This window comes from Dermochelys coriacea, chromosome 3 (genome assembly GCF_009764565.3).
Source record: "Dermochelys coriacea isolate rDerCor1 chromosome 3, rDerCor1.pri.v4, whole genome shotgun sequence".
NCBI classification, from domain to species: domain Eukaryota; kingdom Metazoa; phylum Chordata; order Testudines; family Dermochelyidae; genus Dermochelys; species Dermochelys coriacea.
In genome coordinates, this window is record NC_050070.1 from 209128581 (window position 1) to 209146875 (window position 18295).

General features: G+C 46.1%; 2 protein-coding genes across 14 annotated transcripts in view; one reads left to right on the top strand and one right to left on the bottom strand.

Moving 5' to 3' along the window:
* Positions 1 to 12991, bottom strand: part of TTL (tubulin tyrosine ligase) — a 36204-nt gene extending 23213 nt beyond the window's left edge. For 3 of the 4 annotated variants that reach the window (XM_043512392.1, XM_043512390.1, XM_043512391.1), the window contains exons 1-3: positions 12421 to 12912; positions 5448 to 5526; positions 3408 to 3640 (exon numbers count right to left, since the gene is read on the bottom strand). In XM_043512392.1, the coding sequence (XP_043368327.1) occupies positions 3408 to 3640; positions 5448 to 5526; positions 12421 to 12577 (469 nt within the window). In that variant the 5' untranslated portion in view covers positions 12578 to 12912. Of the gene's footprint in view, positions 1 to 3407; positions 3641 to 5447; positions 5527 to 12420 lie in introns of all 4 variants that reach the window. The other variant, XM_038395750.2, reaches the window with a different exon arrangement.
* A 1396-nt stretch (positions 12992 to 14387) lies between these two features.
* LOC119853783 (catenin alpha-2-like) overlaps positions 14388 to 18295 on the top strand; it is a 29791-nt gene continuing 25883 nt past the window's right edge. For 6 of the 10 annotated variants that reach the window (XM_043512378.1, XM_043512379.1, XM_043512381.1 and 3 more), the window contains exon 1: positions 14388 to 16679. The gene's annotated coding sequence lies outside the window, so the exon portion shown is untranslated. Of the gene's footprint in view, positions 18252 to 18295 lie in introns of all 10 variants that reach the window. The other 4 variants (XM_043512377.1, XM_043512380.1, XM_043512376.1 and 1 more) reach the window with 3 other exon arrangements.

The window sequence follows — 18295 nt, forward strand, 5'->3', positions numbered from 1 at the left end:
TTTACTTCTGTGCAATGCACAATGCTTACTATTGAGCCAGGCTGCATTATGCCTATGCCAGGAGGAAAAGAAATATAATTCCTCTCGTTTTATAGATACAGTAACAGAGTTTGCACAGGATCACTTCTAGCAGAACTGGGATTTCTTCAATATGGTAGATGAGAGTCTTACCTGCACTGCTTTTCAGAATGAATTTGCTGAATTTATGTGTCTGAATCCACTGCTCTAACCAACCAGACAACGCTCCTTATCCAGAGCCAGGAACAGAACCCAGGAATCCTGATCCACAGCATTCCATTGCTGTCTAGCAAATTGCTGTGCAGTTTACTTATGTTGGAAGCCTCTCAGGGCAAGGAATGACTTTTCGTTATATGTTTGTACATTACCTCTCACAGTGGGGGTCCTGATTTATGACTGGGATCCTTAAAAACTACAGGTTTCAGAGTAGCAGCCGTGTTAGTCTGTATTCGCAAAAAGAAAAGCAGTACTTGTGGCACATTAGAGACTAACAAATTTATTAGAGCATAAGCTTTCGTGAGCTACAGCTCACTTCAAAACTACAGCAATACAAGTTATAAATAATCACCACCATCCACTAGTACCAATGTGGTATCACATCCCTACCTAGTGACTGGTTCAAACAGAGTAACAACCTACTACTGGTACCAGTTACTTTCTTAGCTCAAGGGACAGAGATATGTGCTGAGGTTCCCGATTCAAACTTAGCCTTTGGAGAGAGTGGAGAGGAGCAATATGATTATACATAATAGAACTTTTTTTTTCCATTTTTCTTTTTAAAAAAGATCAAGGAAATTCCATGCAAAATAACTCCTATTAAAATAAGGGCAATGTTGCTAAGTCAAGCACTGAAAAGTTAGAAAATGCCAGATTTACGATTGCCTGTGTAATCTTAATTTGGTTCCCTGGTCCATATGCATTATGATAGTCTTTAATTACATGATCCCATGCTATTCCCCCCCCCCCCCACAGGACTTCTGCTCCACTGAGTGCACAGGATGGATGGTGAACAAGGCAGGTGGTTAGGGGAACTTGTCACCTGCATTGTGGCTGAGCTAGGTGGGGATTAAGCAGGACAGAAGTAAGGCTCCTTGGGATCCCTTTAACTGTCCATATCCATTGTTCTTGAAAAAAAATCCCAAATGTTTGCTCTAAATTTAATATTTTCTGGTTTTGTTTGGGTTTTTAAAACAGCAATTTTCCTTTTAATAATAGGAGATTGAGGTTATTAAATTAGTTATTAAATATTACATTTCTTTTTTTTCTTCTTCTTAAATTATGTAATGTTAGGAGACTGGGTTTTCCTAAGCATTTAGAGAACTATGATCTCTGTGATAAACTTCTTTTTATTGTATAGAACAATTCTGGGAGAAGATATGAACCATTTTTGAAGATTATAAGAGTGCTCTGTATTCCGTTTTAATTTTCTCCTCTGGGTTCTGCTTCTGTGTGTCAAACACTTACAATTACATTTGTTGCAATAACTGACAAGATGGGGTCATGTCTGTAGCAGGAGACATTTATCATATTTAAGTAAAAAACTTTATAATTTTCCCTGTCATAGCTACTCCCCGGATACAGGAGACGCTTTAGTTATTGCTTAAATCAGAGTTGTAAAATCAGCTAGTGAGACTACAGGAGTACTTTTTCCTACCAAGATTAGATGGGAAGAAACATGTCCTTTTATTTCATTTTGATGAAACCAAGCCTTCTCTTAGGTCACGTCCGAGGGATATGAATGACAGGACATAGTGATAGGGGAACAGATGGTCTAAAGGACAATCTTCTGGAAGAATGCATCCACACTGATTTTCAGTGAGATGTTTTGATATACTTTGGAATTTCACTGTCCATTAATAAGAATATATTTTACAGACACCTTGTACTGGAATGTATACAGTTTTAAAGCTTTCTTGTAGCATTACTTGCTAGCTTTTTTCCTAATACTGGATCAAAAAATCATTTGAGGTCTTGTACGTGACAAATTATGATTGTCCAGAGTATTTATTGTCTTTATTAACAGTCAATCAATATGATTTTTATTTAAAGTACTGAGATTTTCCTCAGACTTGATTTTTGTGATGGGGATTTCTGCAAAATGAAGTGGCTGACTATTATGGGTGGCCAAAAGGCCTCTGGGCTGGATCTGGGCTGCCATGAGTTGGCATAACTGCATTGTTTGATGGCATTACAGACTGACTGACTGACATCAGCTGACAGTCTGGCCAGCTCTGTATCCAAGGTGAGCGGGTTCCCCAGGGAACCACAAGGACCGAGATTTTTAGCTTCCCTCTAAACACAAGTCGTAGTGATTTTAAGGAGGGGGAGGACTTGGTTTCATGTCTCCTACTCCAGACACGCACGTCTGAGAGTGTCTATGTCCCTCTTCTTTTCTCCTTCCCCTCCTCTACGTGATTTCAGTCTCTGTCCTCTTTCCTTTCCTTGTTTCTGTTCTTGCCTCCCTTTGGTCTGCTCTCCAGCATCCCCTATTGCCAGCCATGAGCACCAAGACATCACGAGCCGGTGGGGAGAAGCTGCCTTCCAGTGTCTGAGCTTTGCAGAGAACTCCCTGTATGCGTGTGTACGCTCGTTTCAGGTTCAACGTTCAACCAGGAATGCAGGTGCCTCCTCAGCGGCTGCTTGGAGGGCGACCCCTCTGCTCCATTATCCTCCCAAATCCTCTGGAATAGGAAGCTACCAGTCAATTCCTCTCCTTCCACCTTCCGTATCACTGGCCTGAGAGACAGCAGTACAACAGACCCTATCACTCTCCTGCCTCCCTTCCGGTTGCACTCACATTCTCCCCAGTCTCCTGTCATCCACCTGCCCCTATGATCATCGGTCCTCTCTGTAACCCTTATTTTCCCTGCCACTCATATTTCCCTGCACCTCTCCTACTCCCCCCCTCATTTCCACCCCCATCACTCTCCCCTGCCCCCCACATTCCCCCACCGCCGCACCCCATATTGCACTGGCTTTGTTACAGGACACACCTCGTGCCTTGTCTCTCGCTGGGGTCTTCCCCACACAAAGAGCTCTGCCGGGGAGCAGTACTGGGTGTTTATGGCATCAGCGTAGATCATTGCTAGTCACTTATTCATCCCCCCAAATATCAGACAGAGTGTGAAGGTTTATACTTTTAATCAGTGCTGACGGTTCCCTAGGAGCAGAGGGGAGACCAGAAAATGCCCCAGCCGGTGCAGAGAACAGAGTTATATGTGGTACTTATGTAAAGGCCTGCAGTGTGGAACACACACTGCTATTAAACAGGCATATTGCAACCATGACTAGACACGATGCAGGGAAAATCATCATCCTTCTATTTTTTTTAAATAACAAAATAGAAACAAGAACAGAAAAGAGTTGGAGCATCTCAGCAGGAAACAAACCTTTGGCACCGGCCGAGGATTTGGCTATCCACACGTTCCCGTCCCCATTCTCCTTCCTCTTGTTGTAGGAGGCCAGGAACACTTCCCTTTCATCCGTCCTGGAGTTGTTTATAAGATGGCGAATTCCATTCTGCGCTGGAGCCACTGGAGTCTTTAAGTTAGTTGGATAAATCATGTATGATTCTGGGAACCATGTGCAAGATTCTGATAACTCAGGGCTCGTCTTGATTAGCCTAGTTGGAGAAGATAAACCAGCCCGTTAGCCTTGCTAATCCTAGAACATGCCAGCTCCCAAAATAATTTATACTTATTAAATGCAGGGTATCATTAACATAAGCCTTTTTCCTGCTAGTGAATATGGTGAATGCATATTCAACAATAATAATACTGTACTGTATATATTTCTATTAACTTGCTGAAAATAGTCTTCTCTTTAAAGCTGCTAGAGGAAAAAAACAGTAGGACAAAATATTTTTTTAAAAACCAGCAAATATTGTAATACTATAAGACTGAGATTTGGGTAAATTCCTCTCTCCCCTAAAGATGTTTTTGAGCACTCACCTTTCTAAATAAACGTTGTTACAAATCATTGATCTAGATCTTTCTATTTTGTCTTTCATATTTTTGCCTTTTATCATGAACTGGAGTCAAATATTCTGAAATGATCAATAAACAAATGGTTCCACATAGCTAGATATTGCACAGTATCCACACAAAGCTTTATGAGAAACCAGCAAAGATTTTTCACTGGGAATCTTGTGTCCTAACACAGAAGCCCCTGCAAAAGTTGCTGTGCGGTGGAACTTGATCGGAAAAGATGAGGGGGAACAGAATGGTGAACTAGGCTATTCAGAAACATAACTGTCTCCAAATGGGAGCTATGTATCCAATCCAAACCCACTGATATTAAAGGGAAATTTCCCATTGACTTCAGGGGGCTTTGCATCTGGTCCTTTGTCAAAATGGTTTTATTCAGAGTCACAGGGGATTTTAGAAGTGTTGGTGATCCCCGGGATTAAAAGGGAAAGGCAGCTACAGCTTTAGAAAAGACAGGCACTGACCATAAAGTACAAGCTACATAGAAATAATTTTGTGAATCTCAATGAATGGTTTTAAGTAATCTGCTCTCTGGCATTGGGTGATTGTTTACATCATATCTACATAGAAGGGCCTGGGATTTCTAGATGGGATTTTTTAAGGAACGTAAGCCATGCAGGCCCAAGGTGCACCATTGTATACAAATGACTACGATGGGCGGGCTACAGAATGATACTATACATTACATACGTTGATGTAGGCCCCGCAGCCTGTCTCTTGTTGTATGACAGTGATGTCTTAAAACAGTTTGAGCAGACCAGGAGCTTTGAAATGAACATGCTTTAACAGAAGCAGAGTTCAGTCCCAAGTCATATTTTAAAAAAACAACTCAATATTCCATCTCTAACAAATAGAAGCACATGCACTACTCCTTGCAGGAGACATTGGCATAGCTGATTATTATGAAACTCCGTCTCTGAGTCATCTCTTTTGAAAAAGACGTCTCCTGGCATTCACTTGACCAAAGGATCTGGTTAGCTAGAAGCACATTAGTACTGCAAGTCTCTGTAAAAATGAACAACAGAAATAGCAGAGTGGAAGCAAGCTTTAAAAATATATCTACCAGGAGAAACAGATAATGTTGTAGTGGTTGTTTCTTTAGGTCCACATTTTAGGAATCACCACCTGCTGCTCTTGCATTCCCAACTTGACATGCAGCACCATTTGCAAGCGCAAACAACAGAATTACACATACAAATGCTACTTGCCCATGAAAATCCGGTCCAGTATCTAGAAACTGAAATGCTATTTGGGCACACAAATGACTGAAGAAAAAAAGCAGATGCAGCATCTGAAGATTGCTGAAGGGCCCCTGAACAGAAGGCATTTAAAGGCAAATTTTGGTGCTTTTTCTCAAGCATCATACAAAACACACTTAATATTTAATTGCATTAGAAAAAACGTTTCTTCAAACACACTAAAAGGTTTCAATGGAATCCTTACTTCACTAATGAAGCTTTGCGACAAAGCTTGTCAGCTCCCCTGTAGTAATTTACCAGCTGCACAAGTCCAGGTTCATGACCTACAAGAGAAAAGGGAGAGTTAAGAAACAAAACTTTTCAATTCAAAAGAAAAAGGGGGGGGGAACAGATTGCTAAAGAATCCTAGGAAAAAAGAGAAAAATTAGACTTCTCTGTTATACAGTACCCCAGACAACCGCATGATGCTGATATTGGGCCCAGGTTGCATCCTGAAGAGCACCTTTCTTAGGCTTGACCATTCTAAGTTAGGTTTTACTATTTGTGGTGGTAAATCATATATGCCTTATATACTTCCATATTCTAGTGCTGGTTGTCACTCATACATACTTGGTATTCCACAAATAGGTCTATTACTCAAATATCTGCAACGAACCAAACCTCCCCCTAATGTGACCCCACCTTGTCCTTACAACAGAGAGTAGCGATGTGTTATTTGCTTAGAGCACCTAAAAATCCTGAGTCCCCTGAGGTTCACCAGCTAGACAAGTGTCTGTAAGCATTATCCGCCCCCCTCCTGGCCACAGATGGTGGGGGACAGATCGAGGGAAGTGATCGTTCCCCTCTATTCGACACTGGTGAGGCCTCATCTGGAGTACTGTGTCCAGTTTTGGGCCCCACACTACAGGAAGGATGTGGATAAATTGGAAAGAGTACAACGAAGGGCAACGAAAATGATTAGGGGTCTAGAGCACATGACTTATGAGGAGAGGCTGAGGGAGCTGGGATTGTTTAGTCTGCAGAAGAGAAGAATGAGGGGGGATTTGATAGCTGCTTTCAACTACCTGAAAGGGGGTTTCAAAGAGGATGGCTCTAGACTGTTCTCAATGGTAGCAGATGACAGAACGAGGAGTAATGGTCTCAAGTTGCAATGGGGGAGGTTTAGATTGGATATTAGGAAAAACTTTTTCACTAAGAGGGTGGTGAAACACTGGAATGCGTTACCTAGGGAGGTGGTAGAATCTCCTTCCTTAGAGGTTTTTAAGGTCAGGCTTGACAAAGCCCTGGCTGGGATGATTTAACTGGGACTTGGTCCTGCTTTGAGCAGGGGGTTGGACTAGATGACCTTCTGGGGTCCCTTCCAACCCTGATATTCTATGATTCTATGATTCTATGACATCGTTTGAGCATTTGGACTCAAGAAATAATGCAGCAACTCTACCTTGTGTGTCTTGACAATTAAAATCAAATGTCAAATGATTATTTCTAAGAAATGTGCCGAATCTTTCATTTATTGGCTAGGCAACCTTATTTTATTTTTCTTGGTTAGAAGTAAAGGGGTGATGAACAACGACAAGGGTCGAAGGCAGACCCAGTGTCAAACGGTCACCCAATGGCTACACATTATTAATCCATCATGTTTAGTAGGGCAGTGCCTATGGACCAACCAAGGACAGGACCTCCTTGTGAGATACACTGTACAAACACAGGGTAGCCAACAATCTGTCCTGAACAGTTTACAATCTACAAAAAAGACCATCTAAGAACCTAATCGCCCACCCCAGCTTCTAAACTTGTCTCCTCTCCCACAAGAAACCACCCAGCCAAAAGTCCTTCTCAGGTGGCTGAACTCATCCTCAAAAGCCCACAGATGCCCCTGACTCCTCTCCCAGCATGAGAGCCAGCCTGAGCGCTCAGGACAAAGCTGAAATATTGAAAATGCCCAGATTCAGTGGAAGTGTGCCCTTTCCCCATTGCTGCCCTGTCATCATGACTCAAGGAGTGCCCTACTCTCAGCGGATACAGCTGAAGAGAGGCTCCCTGCACTGAAGACCGCTCTCTATTGGCACCTTTTCTATCTGATTCAGAAAAAGAAGAATCTGCTACACACAGAAGGGGCAAGGGATGGATTTTGGGTTGCCAGACAGACAGCAGGTCACCCACTAGCAGTGGCCTGCTCTGCATGAGCTCCCTATGACAGGGCGCAGGGCCTGGGAGCGGAAGCACAGGATTGGTTGTTACACAAACACTTCTATCTTCCTCCAACCCAACCCGGTGGGGAAGGGGCTGTTACTTCAGGGCTAGTAGCCATTGGACTGGAACAGAATCCAAACTGGCTCTGGGGTCGGGGCGCAGATTCCACCCACATAGCACGCCCGACCAGACTGGGCTAAAGGTTTGCCCCCAAGTTGCTCTCAAATTAGAGACTGTCCTGAAGAGAAATGGCACCCAAACCAGCTGGATGGATGAGGAGAGATTGGGAAGGAGCAGAGGTGGCCAGGTAATTCAATGAAAACCGTGAGGCACACTCCAGCTGGACGTGCTTTAAAAGGAAGAGTATAAGACGCACGTTAGTTCCATGCACGGGAACTAGACAAACTCACACAGCACTCACAAAATAAGAAAGGGAAATACTGGTTTACTGGTTACTCTAATTCCATAGTTTTCAACCTTTTTTTCATTTGCAGGACCCTGAAAAACCTCCAATGGATGTGTGGATCCCTTTGGAAATATTAGAGACTGTCTGTGGACCCCCAGGGGTCTGCAGGCCACACTCTAGTTGTTCTAATGGCCACCCGAAAAACCAATGAGTGACTGCCATACATGAGTAGCTTTTTAATCTTTACTAACTGGTTGCCATGAAGCAAAAAATAACAGAAAAGGAAAAGTGAATGCCGGTGATATTGGCTCTGTTGGATGGTCATTCAATAGGAGCTACTGTTGGAAGAACTGGATATTATGCTCTAATCTTATTACTGTATTTTCTTGAAAAGAAAGAGGACTCCATTATGCACATTTTATTGTGTTACTACTAGAAGAGGTTATTCTAGTGTTCTTTTTTGCCACTATATTTATACATACACGCTTTAAGATCCTTCAGTTAAAAGAACAGATACAGGCAAAAAAGTGGTGGGGGAAACAGGAAAATACACAGCAACATGCTGGAGGGAAAGTCATGGCAAGGGGAACCAGTCCTACTCTTAAGGAACAGACGCAGGAGCTATTTCAGGAACACAGCTCCACATTCTTATTACAGGATTAGGAAGCTGTCCCGATTTACTGAAATGAAAGAGAGAGATTCCAGTTCAGAATAATCCTCCTGACGGCAGCCAGGAAACATATTTCACTGCAATAGGGCAAATCCTTCTCACCAAGCACATGCAGATCTCTCAACTTCTGTATGCTGCTCTCCACAGTAGAAGGCTCTCCGCAGGATCAGCAATGACACTGCAATATGTTCTCATCATTCTTCAACCTCCCCAGGGATCCTGTACAACAGTGAATGCAGCCTAGGTCTGCCATAATTTCCCTCCCTCTCCCCTGTAGTTTTAAGGCCAGAAGGGACCTCTGAGATCATCCAGTCTGACCTCCTGCTTAACACAGGCCAGAGAATTTCACCCACTGATTCCTGCATCCAGCTCAATGACTTGTGGTGGAGCTAGAGCATATTTGTAGACAGGCCAATCTTAATTTCAAGACTCTAGATAACTGAAAATCTACCACTTGCCTTGGTAAATTATACCATGATTAATTACCATCATTTACTAATTTGTCCCTCCGATTCTGGCTAGTTTCAGCCTTTGCCTGCTATATTAAAAAGAGCCCTCTACTATCAGATATCTTCACTCCATGTAGTTAATGATTACTTTTCAGTGGAACACTCCCTCTGTGCTATGGAACGACCCCCTTCAAGAGGGGAAGGAAGTTCTAGGGGCAGTAGCATGGGTCCCTGGCAGAAATGCAAGGCTGTAAGAGAGGGGAAGGGAGGCCTTGAGCTGGTGCAGATGCAAAGGACCTCCATGCAGATGACCCTGTTACCTTCAGAAGATCCCCTGGGATCTAGAGAGGGAGAGGTGATGAACCCTAGTCTACAGGAAATCTAAGAAGCTTGTGGAGTTTGCTCCCCCCCTAGTTTTCTGGGGAGAGGGGGCAGAGAATGGGAGTGATGGCACAGGGACGAGAAAAGGTCTGCCCATATGACTGCAAAACAAATAGCTCCTACAGAAATGTGGCTGGCAAAAATAAAAGAATGACCTACTGCGAGCTCTGCATTAACAACTGAACTCTCAGAGGAAAAACACAGCAAGTGAGACAAACTGGTTAAAAATAAACCATCCACCCTGTGAGTTTGGTAGTAGCCTACACACTGCCTCAGGTTTATTGTGTTCTCCTAGCTCATAATTCTATTGCTATGCAATCAAAGGTGACTTCTTCAACACTTTTGGCAATTTCAACATTTTCTTCAAATTTGTAAAAATCCCCCTCCCTCTCCTGTATCTAAAATTGTCATTTTGGGGGCTTGTGCTGGTGGATACATATTAGTGAAACATAGTAATATGTCCTACCAGGTGTATGACTCCCAATATCAAACACCACAAATCAGTCTCCATTTCTTTTTAAAACGGGACACCATCAGGTTACAGATTCTAGTTTGGTAAAACATATTTTTTAACTTGTATTACCAATAACTCTATAGATCATCCCAGCACAATTCTAATTGCCACAACAGCTCAAGGGGAGTTTAGACTGCAGTTGGCCAGTAACTATAATTAGCTGTGACCTTGCCACAAGCCCTCATGGTAAAGGGTTGGTGCATACATTTTGTACCCAGGTTGGTAAATCTCCTATGAGAATTTTGTAAATGACATTAAAGCTTATCTATTTGCATCTAGCGTAGATGTGCTGCACCAGCTTACAGAGTAACAGCGCAGCTTACCACAGTTTGCGTCACCACTAAGGATGGGTTAAATAAAAACAAACAACAATCTGCTTTCAATAAACTCCCAGTGGGTGTGAGCTTGAGGGAGTGAGGAGCAGCCCTCCCACAGGCCCCACCACCTCCCTCCCCTTAGCATGTCCATTTCTAGACCTGCAGAGCAAAATCACATGGACTTGGGGGCCAAGGGGCAGCCTGTCAACAGAGCTATTATGTCCCCAGGCCAATTTCCATGATGTTTATTTTCCTGCCTCTCACATTAATGGATGGAGTACACGAGCCTGGGCACTAAACAAAGCAAGCACAGATCTGTTGCCCGCTCAAGAAAACGTATAGAAAGTTTTCCAGAGGAGCACTGCTGAGTTCCACACATCAGCCGATAGACTCTGAAAGGCCAGTTCTGAGTGAGAAGTGTTTAAGGGCCTTTATTTCTTTGGTTCACACCAAAGTGAGAAGTTTGATTCTTTCCATTTCCCCAATGCTTACACAACCCTGTTCTAGCTGTCTTCACTGAGTCAATCCCTTAGTTCTCTTTGATCCCAGGCAGGGTTTTCTGCAGAGTGTTGCAGCATTCTTCTAGTGCTGTTAGCAAACGCAAAGGGCAGCCCTGGATGAACCAGACCTTCTGAGCGCAAGATACTTGTATCTGAATACATCCTGGCTGGCTTAATTCAATTCTGACCATCTTCTGAAGAGAAACAGACAACCGTTCCAAATTCCACACAGAAGTTTTACAATGAGTCATCTCACTGTTCATTGGGCTAATTTCAAAATAAATTCATGCAGAATCATTAACTAACTCAAATAGCAATAATAAAGGGACAAACTTTCATATAACAATCTGCCTAAATCTAATTTATAAGAGGATGTAAAAATGGATCAAATCACATCTTAGTACCACTTAGAGAATTTCCCAGCGTCCCCCTTTAAAAATGACTCATCTTTTTTACATTAGGATATATATAAAAAATAAATCTTCAACAAAATACACTGCAGATCCCATTTTGATACCACTGTACTATTATTAAATTACTTTTCTCCCGCAACTAAACAGAACTCATTTTCTCCTATGAGAAAACTTGTGATTGTATGGGGAGCTGAATGATAAACTATGGGCATAGGTTTGTCATACAAGCAGAGAGAGTTACATGTTATGTTAAATTCCCCCCCCCCAACCCCCCCGGGCCATGTTTGAGTCAATCCTGATCCCAACCCCACCGTCAAGATTTCAGAAAAGGGTGAGGAAGTTCTCACCAAATGATACCAACCATGGAAGTTCAAAAAGGTGAAAAACACCTAAAGATAAAGAAATGTTACCTATTTCTTTAAGGGTCAAAGGGCTTCCTGGAGAAGGGAACATGTGGTGACTCGAGATAAAAGCAGAGTGAGGGTCTCCACCCTTTCACACTTTGGGGGCTGGGGCAAGGAGCCCCCTGAAATCAGTCAAGAAAGGGGGGTTACATTTTGTAAGAGCCAGTTGGCCTTGCTTCTATATCAGACTAGGTAATATTTCAAATAGCAATTTGATTTCATAAACATTATGACACTTTAATTTAAATATACTGGTTGAAAGAAAAATCTCATCTCCAGCTGAAAATTGCAGATATCTCATAATATAGCATCATGTTGCTGAGGTCTCTGATTCAAAGCATTCCTTTGTTCCCGGTGTCTAATCTAAGATACTGCTATAAGCAGACAGCAGTTCTAAAATTCCTCTAAGATTCCACAGTATAATGGAACAGAACTGTAAAAACTAAAATGTTTAATGCAACATAGATGTGACCTAAACGGTTAATACAGCCCCAAGTGACTAAATTTCTACAATTGGGTAAGTTAACCTTTAGGTAATAAAAATGCTATATTTTAACGAAGGCTAACTTTAAAAATAAGAGCCATCACCGTAATCTCTCTTCAGCTATGCTGTTGTACTTCCCGAAGGCAAACCCCCTGCTACTGCTGCTGCCATGCCAATGGCCAAGTCCCTCCCCTGTTGCAGCAAACAACACCCAAAGCTACTCTGCAGCACACGCTAGTCACATATTAGTTTACATTTCCCAGTATGCAAAAGCATATAAACGTACATCCCCAGAAACATCAGAGAACAGGCTGTAATGGAAACAAATTACTTCGCACTATTGATTAAACAATAAAAAGCACAGGTTCTGGCCCACTCCACACGACCAAGCATTAGCATGTTGCACTGAACACTGACTGATAAAAACCAGCTGTCTTGCTGTGTTGTTTATTGGCCTTGTCCTGCCAGCGCTGCTTTTTCTCTTACCCAGTCTCCCAAAGGGCAGTCTGTTCCTCTCCCCCAGCATCAGGTTAAATCGGGGGTTGTCTCTTTTCAGCCTCTTCCATTGGCCGGTGGACAGGAGTATTTTGGACACTTCAGCATAGATGCTGCTGTTTTCATCTCGGACCACAAACGTGTACATCGTTCCATTCAACACGAGCCACTTAACGCACAAGCCGGGCGGCAGCGTGGTTTGCGGCTCCCTAAAGCGGGTCTCCGCGACCCCGGCTACCACCCACGCGGCTGGATTCAGAGGAAACCAGCGCCGCGAGGCATTGCTCTCGGCCCGGCGCCTGCAGGCTCAGCTTTATAATCCGCTCAGGAAGATCAAACTATGGACCCCCAGGCACACCCATAGGGGAGCAGGGGCCTGTCCCCGTCCCCAGCGAGCTCCCCTCTGCGGCGATGGACGGGGGCCGGTCTGCCCCGGGCAGAGCCTAGTGCGTTTCTCCAACCCGCCAGCGCCTCCTACATGGTCCCCGAGATCAGGCGGAGCCAGGACCCCCCCGCCCCGGCCGCGCCCCGCCCGGCTCACGGGCAAGGCACGGGCACGGCAGCCGCGAGCCCGGCCCCTCCCGCCAGCAGCGGCGCCCCGGCCCCGCCCATGGCGCGCCCCGCCCCCGCGCTTCGCGGCGGCGCTGACGGGCCGGGGGCGGGCCGGGGCCCCGGCGGCCGCCGCTCTGAGGGGCGAGTTTCGGGGGGGGGCCCGCCGCCCAGCTCGGGGCTGCGCTCCTCCCGCCTCGCTCCGAGTCAGAGCCGGCCGCGGGCCGCGCACCCCGGGGGGTGACACCCCCGCCGGCCCCCAGCCCCGCTCCGGCACGGGGCCGCGGCAGCAGCCAGGAGAGGGGCGGGGCCGGGGCCGCGGCCGCGCTGAGGGGGGGTGTGAGGTGGAGGATGGCGGCGCCCGCAGGCCCCGGCTGTGCTCGGCGCTGCACAAGGTGCCCGGCGGGGGGAGGGGGGGCCGCGCTGCCACTGGGAGCGCCCAGGGCCCGGGCAGGTCGGCAGCGCGCGCGCCGGCGCAGGAGGGGGGAAGGGGTGTTGCTGCGGCGCGTGACTCGACCGGCCCCGCGCGCGCTGAGGCCTCGAGCCGGGTCCCCGGATCCGGAAGGGTTTCCAACAGGCCGCGCGGCCGGAAGTGACGCGGGTGGGTGGCCGCCGCCGGCTCCCCTTCTCCCCCCGGACACGTGCGGGGGAGGCCGACGGGAAGCGGGCTTCTAGCCGGGCCCGGGAGAGCGACCGCAGGACCCGCGATGCGCCTCGCGGGGCGGGGCAGAGGCCGCGGGCTCGGCGAGCTCGGGGTCCTAGTTCTCTGACCCCCTTCAAGGGGAGGAACGAGGGAATGGCCCCTCTCCCCGCTGAGCAAATGTCCTAAAGAGGCTCCTGGAGCCACGGGGGAGACTCGCGTGATCCCAGCACCATGCGACCTGGTGCCCAGAGCCGCCTTGATTCTTCCTCTCCCTGAACTATCCCCTGAAGGCCTCCCGCAGCGGTGAGACAGCGACAGATCAGGGAGCCCTTCTCAGCAGGGCACAATGGTGCAACACTTCAATGCAATAGCCCATCCCTGGCTAGGAGACTCCAGGGGGCTCAGTTCCTACCCTTCCTGCCTCCGCTGCCTAGACGAGCACTTTCTCCGGATTGTGGTAGCTGAATTGCAGATTCATTTTGAAAGTATCAGAGTAGCAGCCCTGCTAGTCTGTATTCGCAAAAGGAAAAGGAGGACTTGTGGCACCTTAGAGACTAACACATTTATTAGAGCATAAGCTTTCGTGAGCTACAGCTCACTTCATCACTTCAGTTTTTTCCACCCAATGCATCCGATGAAGTGAGCTGTAGCTCACGAAAGCTTATGCTCTAATAAATGTGTTAGTCTCTAAGGTGCCACAAGTCCTCCTTTTCTTATTTTGAAAGTGGTGAGAGGTCTCACTTCACTTGTAGCCCCATGTCCTATCCTGGGAAGTTCTCAGTTTACACTAAAAAGAAAAGGAGTACTTGTGGCACTTGAGAGACTAACAAATTTGTTTGAGCATAAGCTTTCGTGAGCTACAGCTCACTTCAGCCGATGCACGCAGTTTACGCTGTGATTGATCTGCACCGAGATTGGTGCCTGTTGTTCCTCCTACATATAGTTCTCTCTCTCGTGCTCTCTGGCCGTCGGAGAACTCAGAGTGGAAGTTCAGGAATCCAAAAATTGGCTACTTCAAATGTAGCACAGTCACGGGCTATGCCCCATACTTTCCACTCACCTATAAGCATAAACCTCTCCCACTCATAGGATATCCTGGCCTCCTGCAAACAAAATCCCACTGTGAGATGGACTACAAAAGAAATGATTTATTAAGGATTAGTTGCACGCCTGATATTCCTGCTAAGAAAGGTTAGAGAGAGAACTGGGAAAGGGCTGGGCAAATACCAGATACTTGGGTTTTCCAAACTCTCTCACTGCTCTACGAGCAATGCTGCTTCTGAGGGAGAGAAGAGTATGGGATACCCTGGGTAAGATTTACTTGGAGACAATGGTGAAGGAGATTCCAAATTGCCATGGGCCCTTCTCCCAATATCTCCTCCCCAGCTGCTCCTCTTGCCCACATCAGATCCGTCTCTGAGGTACAGTGCTCCCCCACCCACATTAGATAGATTCAGAAACAATTAACATATCCCTAACCAGGGTCATAGCTGTATCTTGAATTACACTGTTAAAAAGGGCACACACACAACACCAAACCAAACCGATTTCTCTCTCTCAGGAACAGCCTGAAAACTTGTTGGAAGGTTTTGAAATATACTGAACAGTTGAAAGGTTTTAAAATATACGGACCTATTTCCTTGCTACGTATACATATAGACCCCCACTCTAAATAGTTGCTTCGTGGGGGTGGTGAAGCCAGGCTCTTCCGTTTGATAGCCCCAGACAGCGGGTGTGATTAGGATACTGCCCTGCCCGCTGAGTGATGGTGTCAAGAGTGCCACACAAAATTATCCCAGCAATGTCTGCCCCCCCGCTTTTGTACAAGCCCCAAATCTTCCCCTACAACAGAGACCCTGGTTCAAAAGGTCACTGGATGTTGTTTCCCAGGAGGCTTTAGAGAATGAAGACCTATCTCCCAAGTGCGTGAATGCACCAGTCGAGTACGGCGGGGGAGTGGAGGGAAATGGGCCTCTCAGCTACCTGTAGTCAAGGGTCAACTGAAAAGGAAAGAAAAGAATAAATCCTGGCCTTGTCTGAGTTCAGCCTTCCACTAGCTGCTGCGAGGTGGGGTGGCCTAGTCTGGGGTTGTGCACAGCTCAGACAGGGCCTTGACTCAGGACTGGCCTGGGAACGCTTTGGCAGACAGGCAGCCATCACCCCTCAGGGCTCGCCACCTTCTCCCTGTACATGGGCTAGCACGAATTCCCCCAGGCTAGGGCTAGTGACAGCTCCCTGCATGGCTGGTCTCAGCAGCACAGTAGGGGGGTTACTGGGCTCCCACAGCTCAGCCCCTCCCTGCTGCTCCATGCACTTACTTCCACTGGGATCTCTGTGGCTCTCTCTTGTTCCCTTGCAGCAGGTCTCTGATCTCCCAGATCGCTCTCCACAGCACCCGTCTCTGGTGCTACCAGCCCTGCTCAGCCTCACTGCCCCATCCTCTCCACCTAGCTGGTTGGGATAAAAGCAGGTACACAGCCCCTGAGCTCCCCCCCGTCTCTAGAACCAAGGTCAGGGGAGCTCTCCCGCAGTGTGCTAGGAGGGTGGGTGTTTACTGCGGGGAGCTTATTCCCTGGCAAGTCTGCATCAGGGCCAGGCCCAGTCTGGCCACAACCAATGGCTATTGTGAGCGTCCCCATTGCTGAACAACTGCCTGCTTCATTTTTCACGTCAGCTACAATACGAATTGGGTTGAATTTATAAACGGGTCATTGTTCCCCCTGCATTTAGAAACACGGTTCTCTCACAGAGAGGAGGGGACTGAAATTAGAACACGAGATATTCCCCACCACAGCAGCTCTCTGGCCAGTGCTGTGCTCATTGCAGGGGGCTGTGGAGTTTCTACTAGCTCAGTGCTTAAAATCGGTAGGAGGGCTAGTTAACACTACTGCCTCTGATGTCAGCACCTCCATCAGCTGACTGCCCGTAGCTATGAGACCACACAGCAATGCTAGCTCCTTGTTACTTGTAAACAAGCGTACACCATGTACTGAATTTGAGCTTGTTATCTTAATTAACCTGCAGTTGGAAAACCGGTGGAAACACATTTCACCACAAGGTAAAGTGGCATTGAAGCTTTTCTGACAATTATGTGTTAGGAGTTGTGTGGCTGGCTAATAATAAGGTCTCACAGGTGTCTAATAACCTTTACCATTGATTGTAGAGAGTGCTTTCAGGTGGGTATTGTACTTGATGTGGTTCTTGTGCTTATCATAGCTTTCTTGTATTTATAATTTGCAGCGGAAGGCTGTTCAAATGATAAGATCACCTGAGATAAGCAAAGTAAAATTGCACTAAGCTGCATTAAAAACATTTTAACGGTATAGTACCTGGTAGATCACTATCCAAGACTGTCCGTCGCCACTGTAACAGTGTTACTAGAATAAAACACTTGGGTTTTTTTTTATTGATTAACTTGATTGTCACACAAGCTGGTTTCGTGTATTATACACGATCATCAACCTCAGAGTCTGCACTGGGCAGAAGTGACAAGCTCATTCTCCACAACATGTTTATTTTAAAAATGACACTTCTAATCCCCTGTAAATTTCACTTTGCTATTCAGTTATTTAAGGCACATGTAGTACTGTTACTTTAAAAAAAAAAAAAAAGGGAAAGGGTTGATTCTGAATATTCTCTATGTAAAATAGAAGATTTAATAGAAATAAAATAATTGTAACAGACTCCAAGAGTCAGATTTTTAAAATGATCATGTAAAGCTGCATTCAAAACTAAGCTTTGCGCATACAGATTGGGTAGATGAACATCTGAACTGTCCAATTAGCATGTGCAAATGCTTGCCTGTGTGCAACCAGTGTATGCAAAATTAGCATAGTTTTGGAGGTGAGTTTGAGGTAGTCTGAAACCATGAGACAGGCAGCTGATGAATATTTTCCTCATTTATCTTAGCTAATTGTAAGGGTTTTAGTGCAAACTCTAACTTTAGCCACTCGCTGGAGCATTTCACTGCCATGCACTAGCATGATTTGCGTGGTTTGTGATGAGATTAGGTGGAGAGGAAACCTGAGGCTGCAGAATTAAGCTGGAGCTCTTCTGAGCCTAGCTAGGGTTTTCCCACCAGCTTTTTGGCGTGCTTGTGTCAGGTCAGGCTGGTCAGACTACAGGAGCAGCTGTGAAATATCTGATCTTTTCTGCTCCTAGACTTGTCTGGCAGTAGGAAGTGCAGCAGCATAAGAAAGTGAAAATTGATAAAGAGGAAATAGTACAAACTCAAAGGGTTTGTTGGGGTTAGTTTGAATTTTGAGCGGTTGAGCAAGTTGTCTTGTGTCATCTGAGCCATTTTGACTAATGGGGAGCTGACGTTAACATGCTGGGCCAAATTCACTACTAGTGTAAATGATTACTGACATCAATGGTATGCTTCAGATCCCCAAACACTTCATTATGCTATATACCAGAGCCATGTCTGCAATAGGGGGCACTCTTACCATTCTGGCACATCCTAAAGTGGTCCATCTGGGAATTAGCTCGCCACATGCTCTGACACCCCTTCCTGTGGTTGCTCGTCCCACCACTCTCGTGCTCTGGGAGCTGCAGTGCTTTCCTCTCGGTGGCTTAACCCTCTGGTCAAGTCACAATCAAGACCCCCACATCCTGGGATGTTATCCAGGTAGGCTGCCCCTAACATGTCACTGCAGCTTGTAGGGGAGCCCA